Source organism: Pungitius pungitius, chromosome 7 (genome assembly GCF_949316345.1).
Source record: "Pungitius pungitius chromosome 7, fPunPun2.1, whole genome shotgun sequence".
Taxonomy (NCBI): Eukaryota; Metazoa; Chordata; class Actinopteri; order Perciformes; family Gasterosteidae; genus Pungitius; species Pungitius pungitius.
In genome coordinates, this window is record NC_084906.1 from 4,003,435 (window position 1) to 4,025,245 (window position 21,811).

At 39.2% G+C, this 21,811-nt stretch overlaps 1 protein-coding gene across 2 annotated transcripts; it reads left to right on the forward strand.

Annotated features, from left to right (window-relative positions):
- The first annotated feature begins 701 nt into the window (after positions 1–701).
- On the forward strand, positions 702–5,885 carry LOC119213037 (uncharacterized). Of its 2 annotated transcripts, XM_062563465.1 has the most exons (8): positions 702–1,148; positions 1,960–2,082; positions 2,235–2,357; positions 2,510–2,632; positions 2,785–2,907; positions 3,060–3,182; positions 4,093–4,189; positions 4,788–5,885. In XM_062563465.1, exons 1-8 carry the CDS (start codon positions 1,134–1,136, stop codon positions 5,114–5,116), a joined length of 1,056 nt encoding a protein of 351 aa, XP_062419449.1. In that variant the 5' UTR covers positions 702–1,133; the 3' UTR covers positions 5,117–5,885. The 2 variants fall into 2 exon arrangements, with proteins under 2 accessions (XP_062419449.1, XP_062419448.1); XM_062563464.1 differs by lacking the exon at positions 702–1,148 and having other exon boundaries at positions 1,680–2,082.
- Positions 5,886–21,811: the final 15,926 nt, after the last annotated feature.

Sequence of the window (21,811 nt, forward strand, 5' to 3'; positions counted from 1 at the left end):
AAGTGAATAATAAAAAGAGTCATTATGGAGTCTAACTTGTGGACATATTCATTGTGAGACTGATGTATATAAAGACAAAATGTGGTGTTAAAAACTCTATGGGCTATCCTTTTTAAAGCAACAAACCATGGGGATGAATCTACCGAATGGGTCCCTGCAGAAATAGTCCAAGCAGACATCAAACATGTTCTTTTAAGATAAAATCAACGTGGGGTGTGTACAACTTGAATGAGTCTTGGAAAACACCGAACCAAATATTCTTCATGACCATAATTGACGTGGACGTCCTGCTTAAGTCCTTCGGCCTGCCAGTGTGTCCACATGTGATCGCGTTGACACATCGCAAGAAAGAGGAAAAAACCCTCGACGGATGAAACTTGTTGCTGCAACTTGTGGAAGGCGTGAACGCCGGGGCCGTCTTTGATCCTGCAGCCTGTCACATTTCATTCAGGTCTGGTAGAGGAAAAGGAAGTGTCCCGCAAGGCATGTTTCATGATGGTACACTGGGGAAAAGCTGCTTGCTGCTGCGCTTTGATGGATCCTCCGACGTGCTGGGCTCCGTAGTTTACTGCAGCACAACAGAGACGCTTCTTGCAATCTCAGGCATTTCACGAGACGAAAAAGTGCAAAAAGTGCTGTTGAGGACGCTTTAGACCGTGCTGTTCCCTGTGTGTGTGTGTGTGTGTGTGTGTGTGTGTTGGTGGATATGTTATATGTGGACTTTTCACCTGATTACACACCAGCATTATGAGGACCTATATGGTATATACGAACCATGCTGAGGTCCTCATAAAACAAAGAGTGTAAACGGCTTATAACTGTTTAAGTAACATACTCTCTCTTTTTCGTGGAAAGTCCTTTTTTACCACTTGACCTGATTTCTGTGTATCACAGTGTATAGAACAGCGCCGCGTAGCGTCCTGACCATGCTGGTGCTGTTTCATACACATTTTGACACACACGGTTAAAATTTCGCGGGCTGCCTTGTGATTGGCTGGTTTTTCCTGCGGAGCGGGACAGGGTGAGTGACGTCGGAGGGGCGTGTCAGTGACGTTGGAAGGACTTACGGACGTCAAGTACAAGGTCTATCAGCCCTTTAAAGATGGAGACAGGCTTGAATACCTAGCTCCGAGATGAGACCATGTGAGGTGAGATATGATGGCATGCTTTATGATTTTTACATACGAACGTTTTTTAAAGATGAAGACATGCATGAGTAGCAAGCTCCGTGAGTAACGTTAGCTCCGTGTGTAGCTAGCTCCGAGTAGCTCCGTGTGTAGCTAGCTCCGAGTAGCTCCGTGTATAGCTAGCTCCGAGTAGCTCCGTGTGTAGCTAGCTCCAAGTAGCTCCGTGTATAGCTAGCTCCGAGTAGCTCCGTGTATAGCTAGCTCCGAGTAGCTCCGTGCAGCTCCGTGTGTAGCTAACTCCGTGTGTAGCTAGCTCCGAGTAGCTCCGTGTGTAGCTAGCTCCGAGTAGCTCCATTAGTTCCGAGTAGCTCCGTGAGTACCGTTAGCTCCGAGTAGCTATCTTTGTATAAAACGGAGCTAGCTACAGTTACGAATGGAGGAGATGAGACCGTGTGAGGTGAGATATGATATGCTTTGTGATTTTTACATAACGGACATGCTAGGGACTTTTTTAACTTCTACAGTTAATCTTAGAGCTTCTAAAGATGTTCTTAAATTGTGAAACAGTGTCAAAAAAATGTAAATGGCGCTGTTAAGGATTTTATTATTTTATCTCCGTTACTGATTTAAATGGATATAGAATGTTTTCTGATCGTACATGTTCTATAAATAAAGATAAAAATGCGTCGGTTGCTGGGGTACCAAAGACATGCATGTATTAACTATTCAGTTTTTACTTGATCGCTTTGGTTTGATGTTTATTGTTAAAATCTTGAGAAATATTAAGGAAAGCCTTCTGATCGTCCACCCACTCCCTTTCTATCTGCTACAGATGACCACTGCGAATGAGCTGATTGAGTCTGCTGCAAGTGACGAGGCCAACAAGATTGAGACCTCTGTGGATGGTCTGAGTCCAACATGTCCACAACATGGTACCCCCAAAAGGGTTGAAAAGGTAAACTAAGTCTAAACTTAATTACTTGTGAAAAAGCATTCAATCATGTTTCATGTGTGTGCAGTTGCTTCATTAAAACCCTAAATATTCTCTATAATGGTACATTTCCAGTTTCTCTATACATTGTCCTTCTCCTTTTCTATCTGCTACAGATGATCACTGCGAATGAGCTGATTGAGTCTGCTGCAAATGACGAGGCCAACAAGATTGAGACCTCTGTGGATGGTCTGAGTCCAACATTTCCACAACATGGTACCCCCAAAAGGGATGAAAAGGTAAACTAAGTCTAAACTTAATTACTTGTGAAAAAGCATTCAATCATGTTTCATGTGTGTGCAGTTGCCTCATTAAAACCCTAAATATTCTCTTTAATGGTACATTTCCAGTTTCTCTATACATTGTCCTTCTCCTTTTCTATCTGCTACAGATGATCACTGCGAATGAGCTGATTGAGTCTGCTGCAAGTGACGAGGCCAACAAGATTGAGACCTCTGTGGATGGTCTGAGTCCAACATGTCCACAACATGGTACCCCCCAAAGGGTTGAAAAGGTAAACTAAGTCTAAACTTAATTACTTGTGAAAAAGCATTCAATCATGTTTCATGTGTGTGCAGTTGCTTCATTTAAACCCTAAATATTCTCTATAATGGTACATTTCCACTTTCTCTATACATTGTCCTTCTCCTTTTCTATCTGCTACAGATGATCACTGCGAATGAGCTGATTGAGTCTGCTGCAAGTGACGAGGCCAACAAGATTGAGACCTCTGTGGATGGTCTGAGTCCAACATGTCCACAACATGGTACCCCCAAAAGGGTTGAAAAGGTAAACTAAGTCTAAACTTAATTACTTGTGAAAAAGCATTCAATCATGTTTCATGTGTGTGCAGTTGCTTCATTAAAACCCTAAATATTCTCTATAATGGTACATTTCCAGTTTCTCTATACATTGTCCTTCTCCTTTTCTATCTGCTACAGATGATCACTGCGAATAAGCTGATTGAGTCTGCTGCAAGTGACGAGGCCAACAAGATTGAGACCTCTGTGGATGGTCTGAGTCCAACATGTCCACAACATGGTACCCCCAAAAGGGTTGAAAAGGTAAACTAAGTCTAAACTTAATTACTTGTGAAAAAGCATTCAATCATGTTTCATGTGTGTGCAGTTGCCTCATTAAAACCCTAAATATTCTCTGTAATGGTACATTTACACATTGTGTGTGTGTGTGTGTGTATATGGTGTATGAGGACAGTGGTGTACAAGGACGTTAGACATCGGAAATTAAAATCAGAATTGACATCCTCGATTTAAATCTACTAGGTGTGTGTAGTCGCCTCTCATGGTGTATGGGGACAGTTTTATATGAGGACATTCTCTGAATCTACTAGGTGTGTGTGTGTGTGTGTGTGTAGTCACCTCTCATGGTGTATGGGGACAGTTTTATATGAGGACATTCTCTGAATCTACTAGGGGTGTGTGTGTGTGTGTGTGTGTGTGTAGTCGCCTCTCATGGTGTATGGGGACAGTTTTATATGAGGACATTCTCTAAATCTACTAGGTGTGTGTGTGTGTGTAGTCGCCTCTCATGGTGTATGCGGACAGTTTTATATGAGGACATTACACTCTCTAACTCAACAACGGTGCTTTTGAGGAACTAACTGCTCAAAACATAACTAAACTTGGTACACACATTTAATGGCAAAGATTAAGTTACCTGATTTGATTGTAGTGCTTCAAAATGGCACTTTGGTTTAATTGTGCCCCTTACAAATCAATCATCCAGCCCCCAGCTCAACGGTTGACCTACATGTATGAAACTTCGTAGTCATGTATAACGCATGTAAACTGAAAGTGTCTTGGGATAGCGCCCCTAAAAAACATATCTCTTTGTTGTGAAAGCATACAGATGTCTCACTATATGACTGATTGACCTGAAATTTGGCACACATGTGCTTATGAAATACCAACAAGACACTGTTGAATATACATTATATATACTTTTTTTTCACAGTGTCTAAAGCATCACCTGGTGTGCGCAACAATATCCTCTTTGGACAAATGTGTGGGACCTGTATCCTCCTTCAAGTGGGTTGGCTATGAATGCAGAGGTGAGCTATTTAGTGAATTAGTACAGAGTTTGTCTTTAGGTATTGGGTCGATATATTTGCTGTGTTCTAATGTACACACCATTCTATAATGAAACTCTTACGACAAATAATTCTTCGTTCACAGCATAATAAGCTAATATATCAACTATTTCTCATAATTGTGAAATGTGTAAACATCTGTTGTGATGAAGTTGAAGTAGTTGGTGTGGAATATCATTCAGATTACTTAAAAGGTGTTTTATTTTGGCACTGACCAGATCTGTTGTGGTTTAATGCTAGAGGTTTTTCTCCAATACACCTGTCATTACAGTTAAAGGTACAAACATGGGCATCAATTATTTCTATAAAAGGGGAACCTTTTGCATTATGCATTTCAGATCTCTATTGATCTGACAACAACTTATAATAAATCTGTGGTATTGAAACTTATACTATATATTCAAAATGTCTCAGTTTGTTCAGGAGTCTGGCATAAATCCTGCCTCAGAAAAAGGGTTAACTCAAAGTAAAAATGTGCTAAATTAATTGTACTTGGACACAAAAAGGCCAAAATATTAATTATTTTTGTGTGATTGTCTTTGTCTACTTTGTGTATCAGGAAAGGATGCTGGGTCCAGAAGAGGGACAAAGAGAGCGTGGTCTAATTGTGAGGTTCATGCGGTAATGCGGCACTTCAAAGACCATATTCGTAAAGGTCACCTGGCCACCAAGAACGAATGCAGTCACTGCAAGTTGGTGGAAGGACCCGTCTTGGAACAAAGAACTGTGAAAAATGTCAGAGACTTCGTCCGGAATCGGGGAACAGCTGAAAAGACTATCCCAGCTGTAAACAAACATGCGTTTTTGTTATTTGTTCTACATCCTTTTTGTCTTCTAATCTGTTTACATGCAAAAGTATACACGCACAAGTCATTAACCTCATCATAATGTAATAAGAGACGTTAGAAATTCTTAATGGATGAAATCTTCAAGTTTGTGCACGTTTTCCCCTTCATTGTCTTGAGGTAAATTTCCATGGTGCGATGAAAAAATGTTATGTATGTCTTGCTTATTGCTCTGTCAAGTCCTTTGTCTTCAAGTCTTCTGTCAAGCAAGTCTTTTGTAAACAATTGTTTCATACAATAGTTTCCAAAACCACTGTAGTCTGGTTGCTTGTGTCCTGAGTGGGACAGTAATAAAAAAAAAATCGCCCCAGCTCGTTGTTGTCTTTATCATCTTAAATGAAACCCAGGTTGTAGGGGCTGATCTCCCTCTGCATAGATAGATCTTTATATAGTATAGATAGATTTCTACACATACTATCTCACTTTGAGGGGCCAAATTTGTATGCCACTAATTTGGCCATCCTTTAACATTATTTTTTATATTAAATTGATGGTTCCAGTAATGCTGTGTCCAGTCTGTGTGTATTTATGTTAATGAGGAGGGCGGGATCATTGTCCCTTTAAAGACCCAATAGTGTTTTTTTGGTCCTTATAAGTCATACTTTTGTCAAAATAAAAATGTCTACCTATACCACGGTATAATTAGGTTGCTGTGTATGAGGTTGTGTAGGTTGTATCTGAAATCTAAAGTGAGCTGATTTTTTTTCTGATTTTTTTAAGTGTTTTAACCTAACTGCCAAAGCTGTAGGACTTCAGGAAAGGGTAGTCCATCTAAACCACACCCGGGCCTGTATGGCGAAAAAGTCCACCTAATACATATCTACCTGTATGTGTGTGTGTGTGTGTGTGTGTGAGACACCAAAGCAAGGTGGTGAATTTATAGTGCGGCCAACGGCGAGTGTTAAACCTTTATAATGGACATATTATCCACTGTGTCTCCATTTGTCTTTCAAGTAGCAAACAAAAACAACAATTCTGTTAGAAAGTCCCTGTTGGGAAAAGCAAGTGGTGGAAGATGAGGATTCCTGTTGCTGCGTTCAGCCATCTCACACTTTCTTTTCCTCAGCTCCTTGATTTACCTCAGCGGTGAAACCCCTTTGTTCTGATGTAGAATCGCAGATGACTTTGTGGATTTGTGACAAGTTTATGCATGAGGCAAAAATTCAGTATCCGCATGATGGTCAGGTTGGCTCCATCCCTTTGTGGTCCTGGTTACTAAGGGAAACTGCCCTTAATCTTTTAGGGAAAAGGAGCCATTTTGAAATCTTATTTTCATCTTTGAAAGTCAACGATGAGTCCTTGAGTTCATCTGATGTGCTCCAAGAGGCCTTTTTCCTTTGATTACTTTTTTTTTTGATCTTGCGTAAAACAGCTCTGCATAAAATTCAATACAATCAAATCGATAAAACAATGTACACATGCATGCAAGTTCACTAACAAATCTAAAGGCATCTAACGTCTGTGTGTTCCTACCCTGCTGATGTAAAAAAAGAAATAAAAATATTGAAACTGAGTGGGTTCATGGCACGCCTCCACTCTGTAGCTGATGTTGACAAGGACATTCAACTTAGTGAAAGCACTCTCATAATCTTATCTTCATGTTGTGTCCTTTCAGACCATGATGGTCCCACATATTTCAGAAATACAGGACATTGCCTGTTGTGAATTTGTGGTGCAGAAGATGATTTTGGAGTTAAAGCCAATGGAAGAACAGGCTGCTGGAGCACAGCTCTGTCCAATACTTCAACTAGTGGTATTTGCATATTGTAAGTGTCTCATTGTTTGATGGTAACTGCCAGAAGTGCTTGTTGAGAGTTGAGACTGCAAGCATGTGGAAGTTATTCAGAGCACACCGTGACAAAATGATACCATCTCCTGAATTGGTTAATTACCTGGCTAAATCAATATGAAATACTATTTTTTTAAGGTTGGTTTGACATCAATTTGTTTCATTTTGGTTCGCCCCAAAATCACAAATTTGCCTTGGAAGGCTTCATAGTCTGTACAAATGCAACATCCTTTGTCCTAAAACCCTCACATCTGTAAGAAAAAAAACTCTCCCAAAAATGAAAAAAAAACCTTCAATGGGGAGAAAAAATTGGAGGGATCTTTCTCCTTAGATGGGAGGAATAAAATGGATGTCATCTGTCCAGAATGAACAATGTGAATGATACAGTACCTTCAATTAATATAAAAAATCACGGCAGTGGGAGAATAATGAGACCATAAAGAAAACACATTGAGGTGCTGAAGGTCCAGGTCCACAAAACACATGTAGACCACACTAGGACCATACTATGAGCAGGGTGCCCAGCTCCCTCCAGGAGCCTTGCAACAGTAAGTTATGAATAATTACAACCAACAGAGATACACTGTATGGCTTTTCTATTTAAATCTGTAATGGTCTTTTTGATGTCCTGAACAATACCTGAATCAGAGAAACCATTAAATAGAAAGTTGGAGCCCTTCTCAGCGGCAGCCATTCCTCTGAACCTGCAGGAGCCTTTCAGTGATTATCAAGGTTTTGGAGAAGGTAATTGCCACATTAGCTGCTACTTCCCTTTGAGTTGCTAATTGTTTATCCAGCTAGGGAGCAGCTAAACTCCATCACTGGATATCTATGGTGTTTCTTGTTCCTCAAAAGGGAAGGGGGGGTGGGGGGGGGCAATTATAGGGTTAGTTGTAGTGAAATCATAATTGCAATTAAAGGCCTTTCTTTCCGGTGATGTCTACAATCTTTGTGACTTTAGAGGGAATCATAAAATGATAAAAAGGGAAAGGTTTTAACATTTCAAAGGTTTAGCTTGGATATGATTTATTTTTTATTTAGCAGTGAAATGAACCCTTTGTACTCCGACACATGATGGCTCATTAAAGCGGTCGCTGCACATGCAGCTTGAGGGGACCATTTCCTTATATTTGGCTCAACATACTGTACACAAGGCAGTGACCAGTGACATTTTTAACAAGCACCCAGATTGTCTTGGTACTGATCAACGGTGTTTCTCGGATAATAAGTGAAACATCGTGAGAGAAACTACAATGGCAGTAGGAATGATTATAAAATAAAATGATAAAAAGTTTGTGGTCGAATGAACAAGCCTGTGTAAATGAAAGCAGTAAAGTGCAGGGCAAAACTCCATCTTCCAGGGAAGATTCTGGTAAGATGCATTCAATCACAGAGCGTGACATCATGTGGTGCATGCTGCAGCCAGTAGATACAATCATTTAAGTTGTTTGCAAAAAAATGAATAAAGAAATCTAGTTGTTTGAATGAGAACATTTTCATATTTGGGGGCCGTACAACACTGCCATAGGTTTGGTCTGCATAGCGACACAACGCGACTTCATCACAGATATCACTGTAAGAAATGGCATCCTCGCAATCATAATGGGCTTCATTACGCCCAGAGCTATTAGTCATAGAAAAAATATGATTATGTTTAATCATGTTTGTTTATATGACCAATGTTTTAATACCGATTGATCCTTCCTCTTTGCCACTGGAAAAGTATCTGTGCAAACATAATAATTAGTTTTCCAAAATGTCTTTATCAACATGCATGTTCATCTAGCCACCTTTAGTCAAAAATTAAATATTGATCAGCTGATATAAAGCATAATCACTTGTTTGTGGCAACTGACTCAATCCTTAAAAGGTCCTTATTTATTGTTTATTCAAAATTCAATTTCTACATGCTTTACAGCCTCAATGGATGAAGATGATGCTTTCAGTTATGCAAATGGGAGTAGTTTTAATGAACGCTCCTTTTAAAATAAGTTAATTTGAATTCTGAGGCTCGTCTCACAGCACTGCAATTACACACACACGCAAACAGACACTTTGATCTAGATCTTTGACCCACACTTCTGCAGTATTGCATCCTGATTTGTTTTAATATAGCACAGGCAAATTGTGCTTGCACACTAACTTCCAACCCAATCAATAACGTTGCGTTTGTTCAGGTTCATTTTCTTTTTTTTTTACTGTAACATTTGCCAGTAGAATTATTTAATTGTATCTGTCTCACACCAACAAAATAATGGTTAAAGTTGATTTATAATTCTTGGAAACAATGATTTGTTGATGAACTGCTTTGACCTGTAAAACTAAACCTCTCTCTAACTTTGTAAAAAATAATCAAACCCAGATGAAGACTGCAAATAGACACTTTTTCTAATTTTTCCAAATCAGAATCTGCTTTATTTCAAAGTTTTTCAAGGTGTTTAAATTCAAAACACTCATTCCAAACAAACAGTTTAACAAGTTCTACAATTAGTCAATCAGGAACTGTCATTCATGTTGTTAGAGAGGGTTTTGCCACAAAGATTCACTGGTTTACCGAAAGCTCAAACTACAAGTAAACCCAGCAGGATGAAATCCAATAAACCCCCGCTGGATTAAACAGAAATGTTCTTGCGGAACACATGTAATTTTTTTTTTTTTCTCTCTTGCACTATTTCAGGACCCTGAATGGAGCGCACAGCACTTTCACTGGTCATGATTTATGGCAAAGTATAACAGCCATGTTAGAGTAACTCCAATTACACATCCTCTTTACCCGGTGAGGCCTAGATCTTCACACCCAGGATGCCTCTAGAAACCCCTTAAGGTCCGAAAAGTATCCAACGACTACATCTAAATCAGAGGGAGACGGGCCAGAGCTTGAAAGACTGCCTTTTTTTTTTGGAGAGAGACACTTCTGAGCACTTATCACTCTGATCAATGATTGACTCCCTTGGCGCATGCAGGTTTTTGAAGCAATTGGTCAAGATGTGAAGATGATCTTCTTCCCTTTACGGTCACCTCATAGAGCTATTTTTATGTCTTTATTTTTTTTTTAATGAGCACATTTCGACCTTCACAGATGAAAAAGTAGTTATTCGATTGTGCAATCGTTTTATCTCACAATTCTTAAGTGCACTCATTATGGAAAAAGAATAGTCCTTGGTATTAAGGTCAAATTACCTAAAATCAGCACATTAATATGTTTTTGTTCAACATAATCAGTCACTTATTAATGTGCATGATTTTAACTTTCCTCATTAGTACCTCTTTGACCAAAGGTAACTATGGTTCTTGTTCTTTTCACAACAGCATCTTAATCAGAGTTTTTCAATTCAGATATTAAAAGGAAATCTCCCTATATCAAATACCTTCAGATACAAAATAATTGAATATATATGCATCTCTTATGTTAATGTTCTGGACTTGTTCTGAAATTGGCCCTGGACTGGACTGATTATACAGTTGTTTTACCATACATTTTACAAACACTGAATAATAATTCAGCATTGACTCCGGTCCAACTGTCCTTGAATATGTTTTGTATTTTTCAAAAGTAACAGATACTTTTGAAGGTGATTCTTATTCCTGTTTGCACTGACATAACTTACACTGAAACCCAGACCATTTGCAGAATGTTATTATGAACATACATATAAGATGTTTTATCCTTTTAAAAGAACATTGGTAAAAGAAGGATGCTGTGAAGGAACCTCACATTTGAAAATGTCCAAATTGTAAAGTTCTAATTAAATCTGGCTACAATATGTGACTCCCGTCACTGCAGAGCCGTGCGGTTTTGTGCCTCCTCCTCTGTGATCACATGTTTATGTGTGTCGGTATGTGTGGGTGCTAAGAGATGCTAGACAGGCGTCAGACAGAAAAGCCCCCACTCGATGAATGACCTCCACCTGGCCACAGATGAGCTGAATGAGTTCTACTGTAGATTGAAAGACAATGGGACATACAGCGGTCTGCTTACGGGTAAGAATCAGATCATCAATGATTTGGGCCACCAAAACAACTCGGTGCTCAACGTTCTGAAGACATCGATGATTGTGAGTTTCAGGAAGAAACCACCTCCTGTTACTTTGAGCGCGCAGTGATGTGGATTGCTCGGGTCAATGTAAACAGCGACTGTACATTATCTCTGAATAATGCACCCCCCCTCCCCCCCATGACTCACTCAACCAATCAGAACGCTGGATTTCATCTACCTGTATTATAATGTCCAATGTTACACACCACCCGCCAAATTCCTTGTAGGTCTAACATCTCATGAATGTTCCTGATTCAATTCACAAGCTTTCTTCCCATCCTTAGCTCAGCGGTAGTCAGAACCTTGTCTTTTCTAGGTCCCTTACTGACTAACGCTGTCTCCTTGGGCTGTTTATCTGTTGGAATCTGTGACTAATATATTTTCCCGGTGCCCCGTTCCCCGCTGTCTATGTCTCAACAAGGACACCAGCACTATCACCGCCTCAACTCACCTCCTCTGCTCTACAAGTCACCAACCTCATACCTGGTCTGGCCAACTGGAGATCAAAGTGGGCAGTATCTGCCCCAAACCTAAAATTTGTTTGACACCCCTGGTCTAAAATGTCACCTGGAAACAAACAAAGCCCAAATGCCCCTACTTCCAAAAATGAATAAATACTTTAGTGAAACGCTGGTTAGTTGTAAATTGATTATAGGAATTCATCAATAAATTCCACTAATTTACTAGCAATACGGAGGCTGATAAATACCTCAGGAAGATGTAGGACACAAACGCAAAATACAAAACAAAGAAAGAAGATATGTATATAATATATATATATATATATATATATATATATATATATATATCAAAAGTAAAAATCAAACTTATTAAACCAAATTAATTTCATATCAAAAAGTGCAAACCACCAAGTTCCAAAAGTGTAGGTCTATAGTTGTGATATATATTTTCTACCATTTTTTAATATCTATTTTCATAATCTTTTAGATCCAGTTGGCTTTGAAGATGTCAATGTTCGTGAGAAATCCAAAAGCTCTCATAGTGTGCTTGTGCCGACAAAATGTTCGTATGCTACACTTTGCAACCACCATCAAATGGCAGCACTTATCAAGATAAAGTGTTTTCTTCCCCCTCACTCTGTAGGAGATGGACATCAAGCCGGGCGACATTTAGAAGTGCCTTTCTAAAAATACGACCCTTGCTGGTGATCCATTGGACATGGCTAAATAATCATTCACATTAAAACACTTGTCACACACAGCAGAGTACATCGTTGAGTCTATTCTTCTAACGACCACATCAGTAGAGCTTTGTATTTCTTGGTGCATTCCTCGCTTTCTTTACACGGATTAAGTGAATCCCACCAGTGAATAATACCATTTCATGTAGAACTGCAGAAGATCAAATGCACAACGGCAAAGGGTAACATTTCATCCAACAGCACGCATGAGGAGTTCAGGGAGAAAGACACTACAGTATAGTATCTGTCGCTTTATAAGTTATTTCATACGCACATACATTTACAGTTAATATTGTTCAAAGGATGATGCTGAAGCTATATTGTCCCAATTTTCGAGTGAAACTCAATTTCGCAGTTTGATTTTCATGGATGTGGACTAATACACTGGCCGTGTTCCTAGTATCAAATAATATTTTTGTAGTATATTTAGTTTTAATAGCATTGCATAATAATAAAGTAATAGGAGACAGGGACCAATACTATATAATACAATAATCAAAACACCATCCTGGTCCTTTACGTCTGTTGTTCACTATTGTGTGTCGTGCAAGTGTGGTGAAAGACTCCAATGCAGACAACTCCAGGAGAACAAGATTATAAAAAAACAATGATTTCTTTCTCATTCTCTCTTAAGAATGAACAAAAAGGCCACAAGGCTCACATGAGCCTGGCTGAAGCTTGTTCTTGTGTACTCGCTGACATCTGCAAAGGCTTGTCTAGAAGTGTGCGGTACGTGTTGTCGGCTCTCATTATCAAATCAGTCATTTGGCAATGATAGTTGCTTTGTAATAAATACAGTCATAATATTCGTACGCCATCAAGTTGACACATTGAAGCAACAGTCCTACCTGCCCCCACCCCACAGAATTACATCAGAGAGCTTTTAAAAGGAATACATTCAAATGTAAAAGAGATTGAGAGGAGGATTGCTCGAAAAATGCCTATGCTGTTTCAACATGATTTCTAGAAAAAGAGTGTAGTCATAATGCAACCCTAATTTCTAAAAGATACTTAACATCCATTATTTATTAAACCTTTGGAGCTGGACATAAAAAACACGTTTATTAATGCATTCCCAAATTTGACTTCCCAACATTTATACTTCATTTACATAGACTTTTTACCTTTTTAGTAGCACAATTTAAGGTCTTGCCTTGCTTAGATGCAGTCACAGATGATGTCACACTTTTACCCCTTTTGGCTTTAACATTAATAAAGGGTCCCGAGAAATGTGTGAGATTCTGTTTGTAGGCCACACAGGTACATTAGTGTGTTAAATTGCTATGAATTTGTTCCTACCAGGATTAATTACAATCTTCATCCTTTATGAACTGAGACCATTTGTAATTAACATTTGACCCATGTGCTCCTCAACCTTTCAGCGTAATTCATGCAAGCTTGTCCAATGTCACCCCGTTAGATCATTGTGTATGTGTTCGAGGAAAGGTGGGCTTAATCGCTTGTTTAAAGGCCTTGTAATCACGCTTTACAATCCGACTGATTCTGCACATGACATTTTAATGTCTCCTGAACAACACTGATTAATGGTCAAATCAATACAACATTTGATGAGAATTAGGGTTTTTAGTACATTTGTAGCTCTTGCCAGGGTTTCTATTAAACACTCTAAAGGAACTGATGGGACCTTGGCAACAAACACAATAATATGATAATAATCAAAGATGTGTCTTCTAACATGGGCATGATGGCTGCGTCACTAAGTTTGATTGCTAAGCTGCAACCATCTATTCCATGTACAAATATACATTTTGAAAGATTTGATACAGAGGTAAATACAAGAATGTGGTATTTTTATGTGAACAGGGTACTTTCCAGTTCATCTAGCTGATATAGTATTATATCATATTTACTTTTTTAATTTCATTGTTTTTTTCTTTTTACAGATTGTGCTTTTGTTTTAACTGATAATATGGTCATCATAATAGAAGCAGGTTATAATGACGCAGCTTTCTTTTCTGGTTTAGAGAAATGCTTTTTTCATGGGATTCATAAGGTTGTTGATCGATACCAATTACTCAAAAATTACTGGGCCAGACGCAGAAATGTATGGTTCACACAAAAGGCTTTCTACTCTGCCCTCATGCCGAGCTCTCACTAACGGATGCTTCAAAATGAGGTTTACATGTGAAAAGGATTTCCATCCACACCAAAAGGTTAACTTGTAATCAAAATTGTTCTTCCTCCCCTTTCAAATGGCAGAAAAAATGATATATTACACTTATGTCCTTTGCGTATCAATGTAATCAAGCACACGATGCAAGCTTACTCACTGACACATTTACAGGTATAATATAGTCATTTTAATTTACAGGCAACACATTCTAGCTTTTGCTCTATTATATGGAGACAAATCCCTGAGATGAAGAAAGGGGTATTTTTAGTTGGAGTTCGGACACACTTCCTTTTTTTAATACTAATGCACGACCCAGACTGTTTCCACTCAATTTGCCCTCGTGCAAAAACAGAAGAAAGCAATTGGAGAATGTCTATTACTTAAATGAATCCGTGTTGTGTGTACCAAGTTTTCTGTGATTTAATGTATGCCAGTGTTTTAGAAAATTGAATCTGTTGAGTGGTATTTTATTAGATTGCAATGCATTTAAGGTACAATTGTAAAAATGTATTACATACGTTTGCATATAATTACATGAGTACATGCATCAAGGTGGAGGTACCCTAGTCATCATTAATAATACAGGTTCAATATCATAAAAAGCGGATCTCGATTGCCATTTCCTCTGCAGAGCTGCAGACAGCAGTGTCCTATTAAGCCCAGTAAAGCTATTGCAAACCAAAAAGCCTGCGGCAATGCTGAAGGGAATGCATTGCAGCAAAAGTAGTTACATGTTTTTAACAAACAAGTTAACAGTTGTCATCTCACGTGTACAGGCTCATGTTTGATCTTTTGTGACAAAAAAGGGATGAAAAAAAGGGTTCATCCTTCAAGGAACACACATTAAGAGCGCTGTTTGATTGGTAATTTCAAAAATGTATTGTTTTTATGCCACAACCACTTATGCAGTGTGATTGTCACTTTCTTGATATGACATTTAGTTTCATAGCCTTATGCAAACTACGGCAGGCAGGATTACCCTTCGGGAGCCGTTTTTAACGGCATAGTGAGCACTCATTACATATGGGGATGAATCTTTGAGAGACGCATATTATATAAAAGGTACAGTTGACAGACATTAAGATGTATTTTCTGAGTCACTATAGTCAGCCTTCGTTTTGAGTTAAGAGTCAGCAGTGGAGCATACATGCACTTCAAAACTACATGGTATGTTTTGCATTTGCTTAAGGTCAAACAGAAATGTGGTAAACAATAAAATAAATGGCTCGTACTGTCATCATTCATGGGTGAATCTCATTAATACGTTGGAATAGGAAAAATTATTAAATATACATGGTGTTCAGTGTTTGCCGAGTTAGCGCTATGCCATTAATGGATGACACTTGAATAGTTTCATCCGAGACAAAAAAACGAAATGGCTCTGACTGAGGGACGCAGTTTGTAATGGACTCAGAGAGCTGAAAAGTCATTATCAACAGAGCCATTACACTTATCAGTGACACCTGTCTTAGAAAAAGTGAGGTCAGAGAATAGAGTGGAGGAAAAACGGAAGAATTGTAAAGTGCCATAATGTATTCCTCAGACGATCAACCTATATGTGACGCAATGAGAATGATTCAATGCTAATATCTCTAATATAATCACTTTTGATTGTTATTATTTTTAGTTTGTAACTATTTAAAATGATCAGACCAAAACGTATAGATGCATATGGTGCATCATTTAATATTGACATTTGAGTTGTAGATTCACTCAAGTGTTATAATGTTCCGATCTGGATCGCTAAGGAGCTAAGGATAGCTCTATTGGATTTGTGAATACGTTGTATATTGATGTAGTGCAGATTTAACACACAGAGCTGGACGCATTGCTGCAGTGCCCCTCACTGGGACAACACAGTAAGTATGAAAACTAAATATCAATGGAGAAAATCCATAAACACTAATGCAAAAGGATGTGAAGACCTAGAAATCCTGAAAAACAATAAGCAGCTGCCCAGTATGAATGTGTACACAGTGCTACAATAACTTGTTCATTCCATGTAATTATGACACCAAAACAGTGCAGTTTCAAGGGGTTTGTGTCATGAAGCTTGGTTCCTTCTGTCTTTCCTGCTCATCTGCATGGTTACACAATACTAAAGCAGATGCTATTTATTATTTATAATCTCCTAAATATGGCGGTGCAACATCTGGCCACATCACCACTTATAATTAATCTGGACACTGATTTGGGGGTGTGGTAGCTAGCGTCAGCAAGCTAGCAAGTTAATTTCACCAAGAGCAAACTGCTTGACAAATTGAAACTATGTTAAGCAATTCATTAACAGAGAATAAACAGGTGTTTGTTAGGAGACACGCACACCCACTCTCTTCATTCGGCATGCAGAGCACATCCACACGTGCTTTGATGAATGTGTGCATACACAAAAATAAAAAAGAAATGCACAAGGCTATATAAACACAGAAGCTAAAATGACAAGTTGCAAAATGCTAGCGTGACCACCTACGCACTGCTCACAGCATCTACTTACAATGAACACAATAATGAAAAAACACAATGATGCCACAGGCCTCAAGCTGTGTCTTTGGCGGCCAATTTTTAATTAGCCAACTGGCAGTTCAGCAAAAGTAAGCTATTACTTTCAAAGCCGTGTTCCTCTGTACGAGCACCGATGACAGAGTGTGATGACATCTGACCCAGCGCCCCGGGGGAGACAGGCTTGATATTTTCAAACATTTACTGTAATTTAAAGGAATTATCGGTGTACACTCCAAACGAACGATAGAAAAATTATCTTCTGTTCTTCTATCGTGCTCTCATCATCCATTTTTCTCATGGTAAAGGAGAACAAAAGACATGTTCAAGCTATTTAAAGAAAAACAAGCGTAAACAGACAACACAAAAACGCACGCTCTTAGCATTTATCAAAACCCTTCAATCCCGACTTTGCAGTGCAATGGGTTGAGGCCTCATGTGTGAATTTAATTGGTTAGTGCATTGTGACATTCTAGGACGTTTAATATAAGCCTCACTGCTTGGGGTCTAAGATATGAAAGGTTTTATGCAAAATTAGAACAGATGTCTTTTTCCAAGGCTGCTGATAAGGTTCAAGAATCTATTCTGTCCATTCCCAGTACTAAAATGTCCATTGAAAGCCTTTGTTGGGTCTCTTCAAGGCAATCAATCCGCCGCAATTGGACATGATGTTGCAATAAATTCTCAATTGGACGTTTTTTTCCAGGAAACAGAGTATACATTTTGAAACGAAAGTCAAGCAGGTCACATAAGGAGGTCCGAGTATTTGAAAAGAGAAAGGTCCTCAAAGTAGCTTGTGTTTAACCGCAAGTACTTCAGATATTCCTACTCAGAAAAAAAGAGAAAAGAAACAACCCTCCAATCTTCATCTTCTCAATCAGTATACGTATTCGTGTGAGAGCTGCAACCACTGATTGAAGGTTGAACCATGTGAATAAGTAGCCTCAAGCCCCGAGAGAGGAAAAGAGCCAACCCTGTCCACAGGGCTTTTGAATGTGGGTAAACTCATCTTTATTCTGCAGTCCATCATCAGAGTGGTTTCAATGAAGCATACTCGCACGCACCCTGCTGACCCTGCATTGCAGCTGTGTGCTCGACAGCGTCACCTGCATTTTCTCATTACGATGAATAAACAGACCCGCTGAGAGCAAACAATGTCTCCTCTCGGTACACAGGGTTCCTTCTTGCCAAAACAAAGGTAAGGGGCCTCAATGTGCTAAATGAGATACGGTTACTTTGGCAGCCGTCCCAACTGTAACAAGTGTCCAACTCCCTGCACCTCTCGCTATAGCACACCTGCCTTTTTGCAGGCCTCATTTATGGTAAATATTTTACCGACCTGCTGACTGCAGGAGAAGCTTAGAGAGTAGCCTATAGTTAGTTGACACAAGAGCTGCCAAAAGCAAATCCTTCCTCTGGTAAAAGCAGCCTAACTACGGCCTGTCAGAGCCAGCAGATGACATTTCACGGCAGGGAGAGGTGTGAGACACAGGTTCCTGTGAGCCGAAAGATCCGGAGCATACCCTAGTTAGACAGCTCAGAGTGGAGTGGGAGAAAGTTAGGTTTAAACACGGTAGGTGTCAAGAAGCATGACTTTACTTGACTTGCCCAAAATAAATGGGGCAACCCTTAAACCAAAAGTACATTTAAATTGCCCCAGGTTCAGAATGATGTGATTTAACAGTAGAAAACCAATTTTTATTCGGTCCCTTTTTCGCTTTAAAAAATGTGGATGTGATTTTTTTGGAAGAAAGAAGAAGGTATAGCTGCATCCAAAGTTAAAAGTAATGTCCAAAGTCAAGCTTTCGGCTGGCCATTGTGAGGACATTTTCACACAGGTTTGACCTACAGGAGTAGTGCTATTGGTGGATCATCCTCTGCACAGTGCACTGAGGGGAATGCTAAACCAGACTGGCTCAGCACAGCTCAGGAATCATGAATCAGGGCGGAGAAAGTCCTGTATGACAGTGATTATGGAAGGACACCTGTCAAGCTGTAGGCTATAGGGAGTGTGCAGCTATTGATTTTGCAACACACTTGGAGCAGATTTATAGCGTGAAGGGCAATGTGTGTATGTATAGACTGATCGAACATAAGATGTGATTTTATGTACAGTCATTATTAAAGTAAATGTGATGAACCTTTAATTGGTTACTAGCTATGATTTATATGAGCGAGACTCAGCTATTTCAGTCATTGCTATTTCAATGGAATTATTCCAAATGCTTGTCAGTACTGAATCTCTAAAATATCTGTAGCTCAGAGTACAGTGACTTTGACACTAAGACACCTCCATCCAAAATCATCCCAAGGTTACATCAAATTCAGAATAACAATTTCTTTTCTCTGAAAAGTTTTCATTTTAATATTTGAAATATGCCAGTGAATTTTTTTTGCATATTTAAATCAGAATGTACTTTATGTATTAACTATTAACTAAGGTATACTCTAAAATATGAGTCCTTAGTACCAATTGTGTTTTTTCCTCAGTAAATAGATTGTATATAGCTGTAAATAAATACAAGCTCAAAAGATAATTACAATAAAATGATTTGTTTCCCCCCCCCCGAAAAAAAACATCCAGGCAAATGGAAGGTTAGCATACACACACACACACACACTTTGCTGATCATGTGGCACGGCGTGGTCATTACTCTTAGCATCTCAAGATGCCCTGAGGTCAGCTGCAACAATCTGTTTATGTCTCTGGACTTTGACCGTGTGTGTTAAAGTGTGTACCAGTGTGTGAGAAAGTGAGAGATGAAGGGAGCAGGAAAGACAGTGAGTAATGGAGGTGGGAGGGGGGATGAGGGGGGTAATGAAAACTGTCTATCCTCCGAGGGTACCACAGAACTCTACTAACACTCTGTCCCCATTCGAACACGTCCAACACTTCCCTCTGCAATAATTCCTCTGCCTGTAAGATCAGCCGTGTCAATCTTTCTCTTCCATCGCAAACCTACCTCTCAAATATCCCATTATATTTGATTCTATTTGTTAACATATTCAGCACCAAAGGGATCATAGTGTTGATGCGTTCACAGACCACTGTCAAAAGGGTCTATGCTCCAGATATTAATGTGTATAGAGCGTTGGCTCACATTTTAATTTCGCACTTACATCATCTATATACACACACACACACTTGTTAGTATATTGTATATGCTTGTTTTCTGTAGAACCTAGGATATTGAATTGCATCAATTAGCTTAATATGACTGTTTCTGGTTGATTGATTGTCTTATCTCTGATCTCTGTTCACTCACTTGCAAAACTGCCGTCACATTTTATCTGCGTGAGCGATTTAGGAAAAAACCTTTATGAAGCGCAACTAGAAATGATCAACTCTGCACTGGAGTTTGGAGAGGTTTGTGTGCCATTCACGATTGGCCTAAGGGTGGCAGTGTTGATTCACCATTAGCGGCTCACTGATGTTGTCCCGCACCTCTGACTCACACCATGAATGAGAGATCACATTGACATTGAGTAGTCATAACCCATGTAGCCAATACACGGGAAACCCTATCTTTAACAATATAAATACATTTTTATTTTAAATGAATTCAATAAAAAATTATCTGATTTCCTGAATCACTAAATAAGGAACCATTTTTCCTATTACAGAGATGTGGATAGGGCGTAAGGGCATGAAGCACCTTTCTAAATAAGGTGTCATTTCACTCTTGTGGATAATTGTATGGCTTTGCTGAGAGGTATACAGTGGTACTCGGGCAGTGGAAGAGGCTCTTGAAGCAGCTTAAGCCATCACACAGCAGGGGGCAAACCAGCGCCTGAAATAAACCGCTGCTTATGGGTACAATATTGTGAAATGAGTTTGTCTGTGTGTATTAAAAGGTGTTTTATGTATATGTATGAAAATGTTTGTATTTGTTGAGTGACAGGGGATATTTCTCAGAGATATCCCGCTGAACCCAATTTTTCCGTTGTTTTTTCCAAATCCCGTTTATGAGCCACTGTCAGACTTTCATTGCTCTCCTCATTTACAAATTCCTGGTCAGGTTCAAAAAAGAAACAACAACAACAACAAAGACCCCAGTTAGCATCATTACAAAACTCACACATCAAAAAGCTTAGATACTGTTCAAATGAAAGCTTGGATACCGCTCAAATCAAATATAAATATTTCTTTCAATCAAAATTAATTAAAAAGATATTCATCTTCCCACATCCCTCAATGGAAAAATTGAAGCACTTAAAAATGTAGTAACAGTGACAAACTGTTGATGATTTCTGTTTCTTGCTCATTTTCAATGAGCAAGAAAACTGCATGCACAATCTGCATGGAAAATCTGCATGCACTGCGTGCGCAATCGGCTGACCCAGTTGATGACATGATCATTTGCCATTTTAAATATGTCAGCTTTTTTCCAATCCAATTGTGACTTAGCGAGCCATGATCAGAGAGGACGTGAATATTGCAAAGCAACGCCTTGAACAAGGGTGCCGATAAAAGCTGCACAGCCCATCTGCTACATACGTTTGGCGGGCCGGAAGACAATGTAAGCTTCTCCCATTGTCTTTGTGTCTTACTGCTCTCCCATCTGTGCCTTTTGTAATGGTAATCAAAGACTCGTTTGGAACACTGGCAACTTTCAGCTTATTGTCTGAAAAGTGGAATTTCAAAGGACTTGTACAGAGCAGCTGTAATGAGTCCAAAGTTGGAGATGAGTGCTGTAGAACAATGTATTTTCTCTATCTCCCTCTCCTCTCTGTCATTGTACCATTCGTAATCACTCTTCAACCCTGCAGAAGTGTCATTCCTCCTCCACACCTCTCCCGGATGGCCCACGCCTTTCTTTACTTTGTCTTCGGCGTATTCTCCAAAACTCGGCCTACCTCGAGTACAGGAGAGCGGTGTGACAGAGCATTCCAATCCTCCTTCACTGTCTCTTCCGTGATTAATTCACAAGCCCAAAACAGTAACTTCTTCCGACACTAATTTCCTATGTAACATGACATCTCTGTAGTTGGCAGGCGGGTAGGTCCAAGGATGCCTGCATGCTGAATTCTTTCCTGTAATAAATCATTAGCCATTAGGGACCTATGTCCTAAATGACT

What these genes read in the sequence shown, in the direction of transcription:
- LOC119213037 (XM_062563464.1), top strand. Translation starts at nt 1,837, where the DNA reads ATGCATGTATTAACTATTCAGTTTTTACTTGATCGCTTTGGTTTGATG. An exon ending in CCCCCAAAAGGGTTGAAAAG is followed by an intron (nt 2,908 to 3,059) that starts GTAAACTAAGTC and finishes TATCTGCTACAG; the next exon opens with ATGATCACTGCGAATAAGCT. An exon ending in CCCCCAAAAGGGTTGAAAAG is followed by an intron (nt 3,183 to 4,092) that starts GTAAACTAAGTC and finishes TTTTTTTCACAG; the next exon opens with TGTCTAAAGCATCACCTGGT.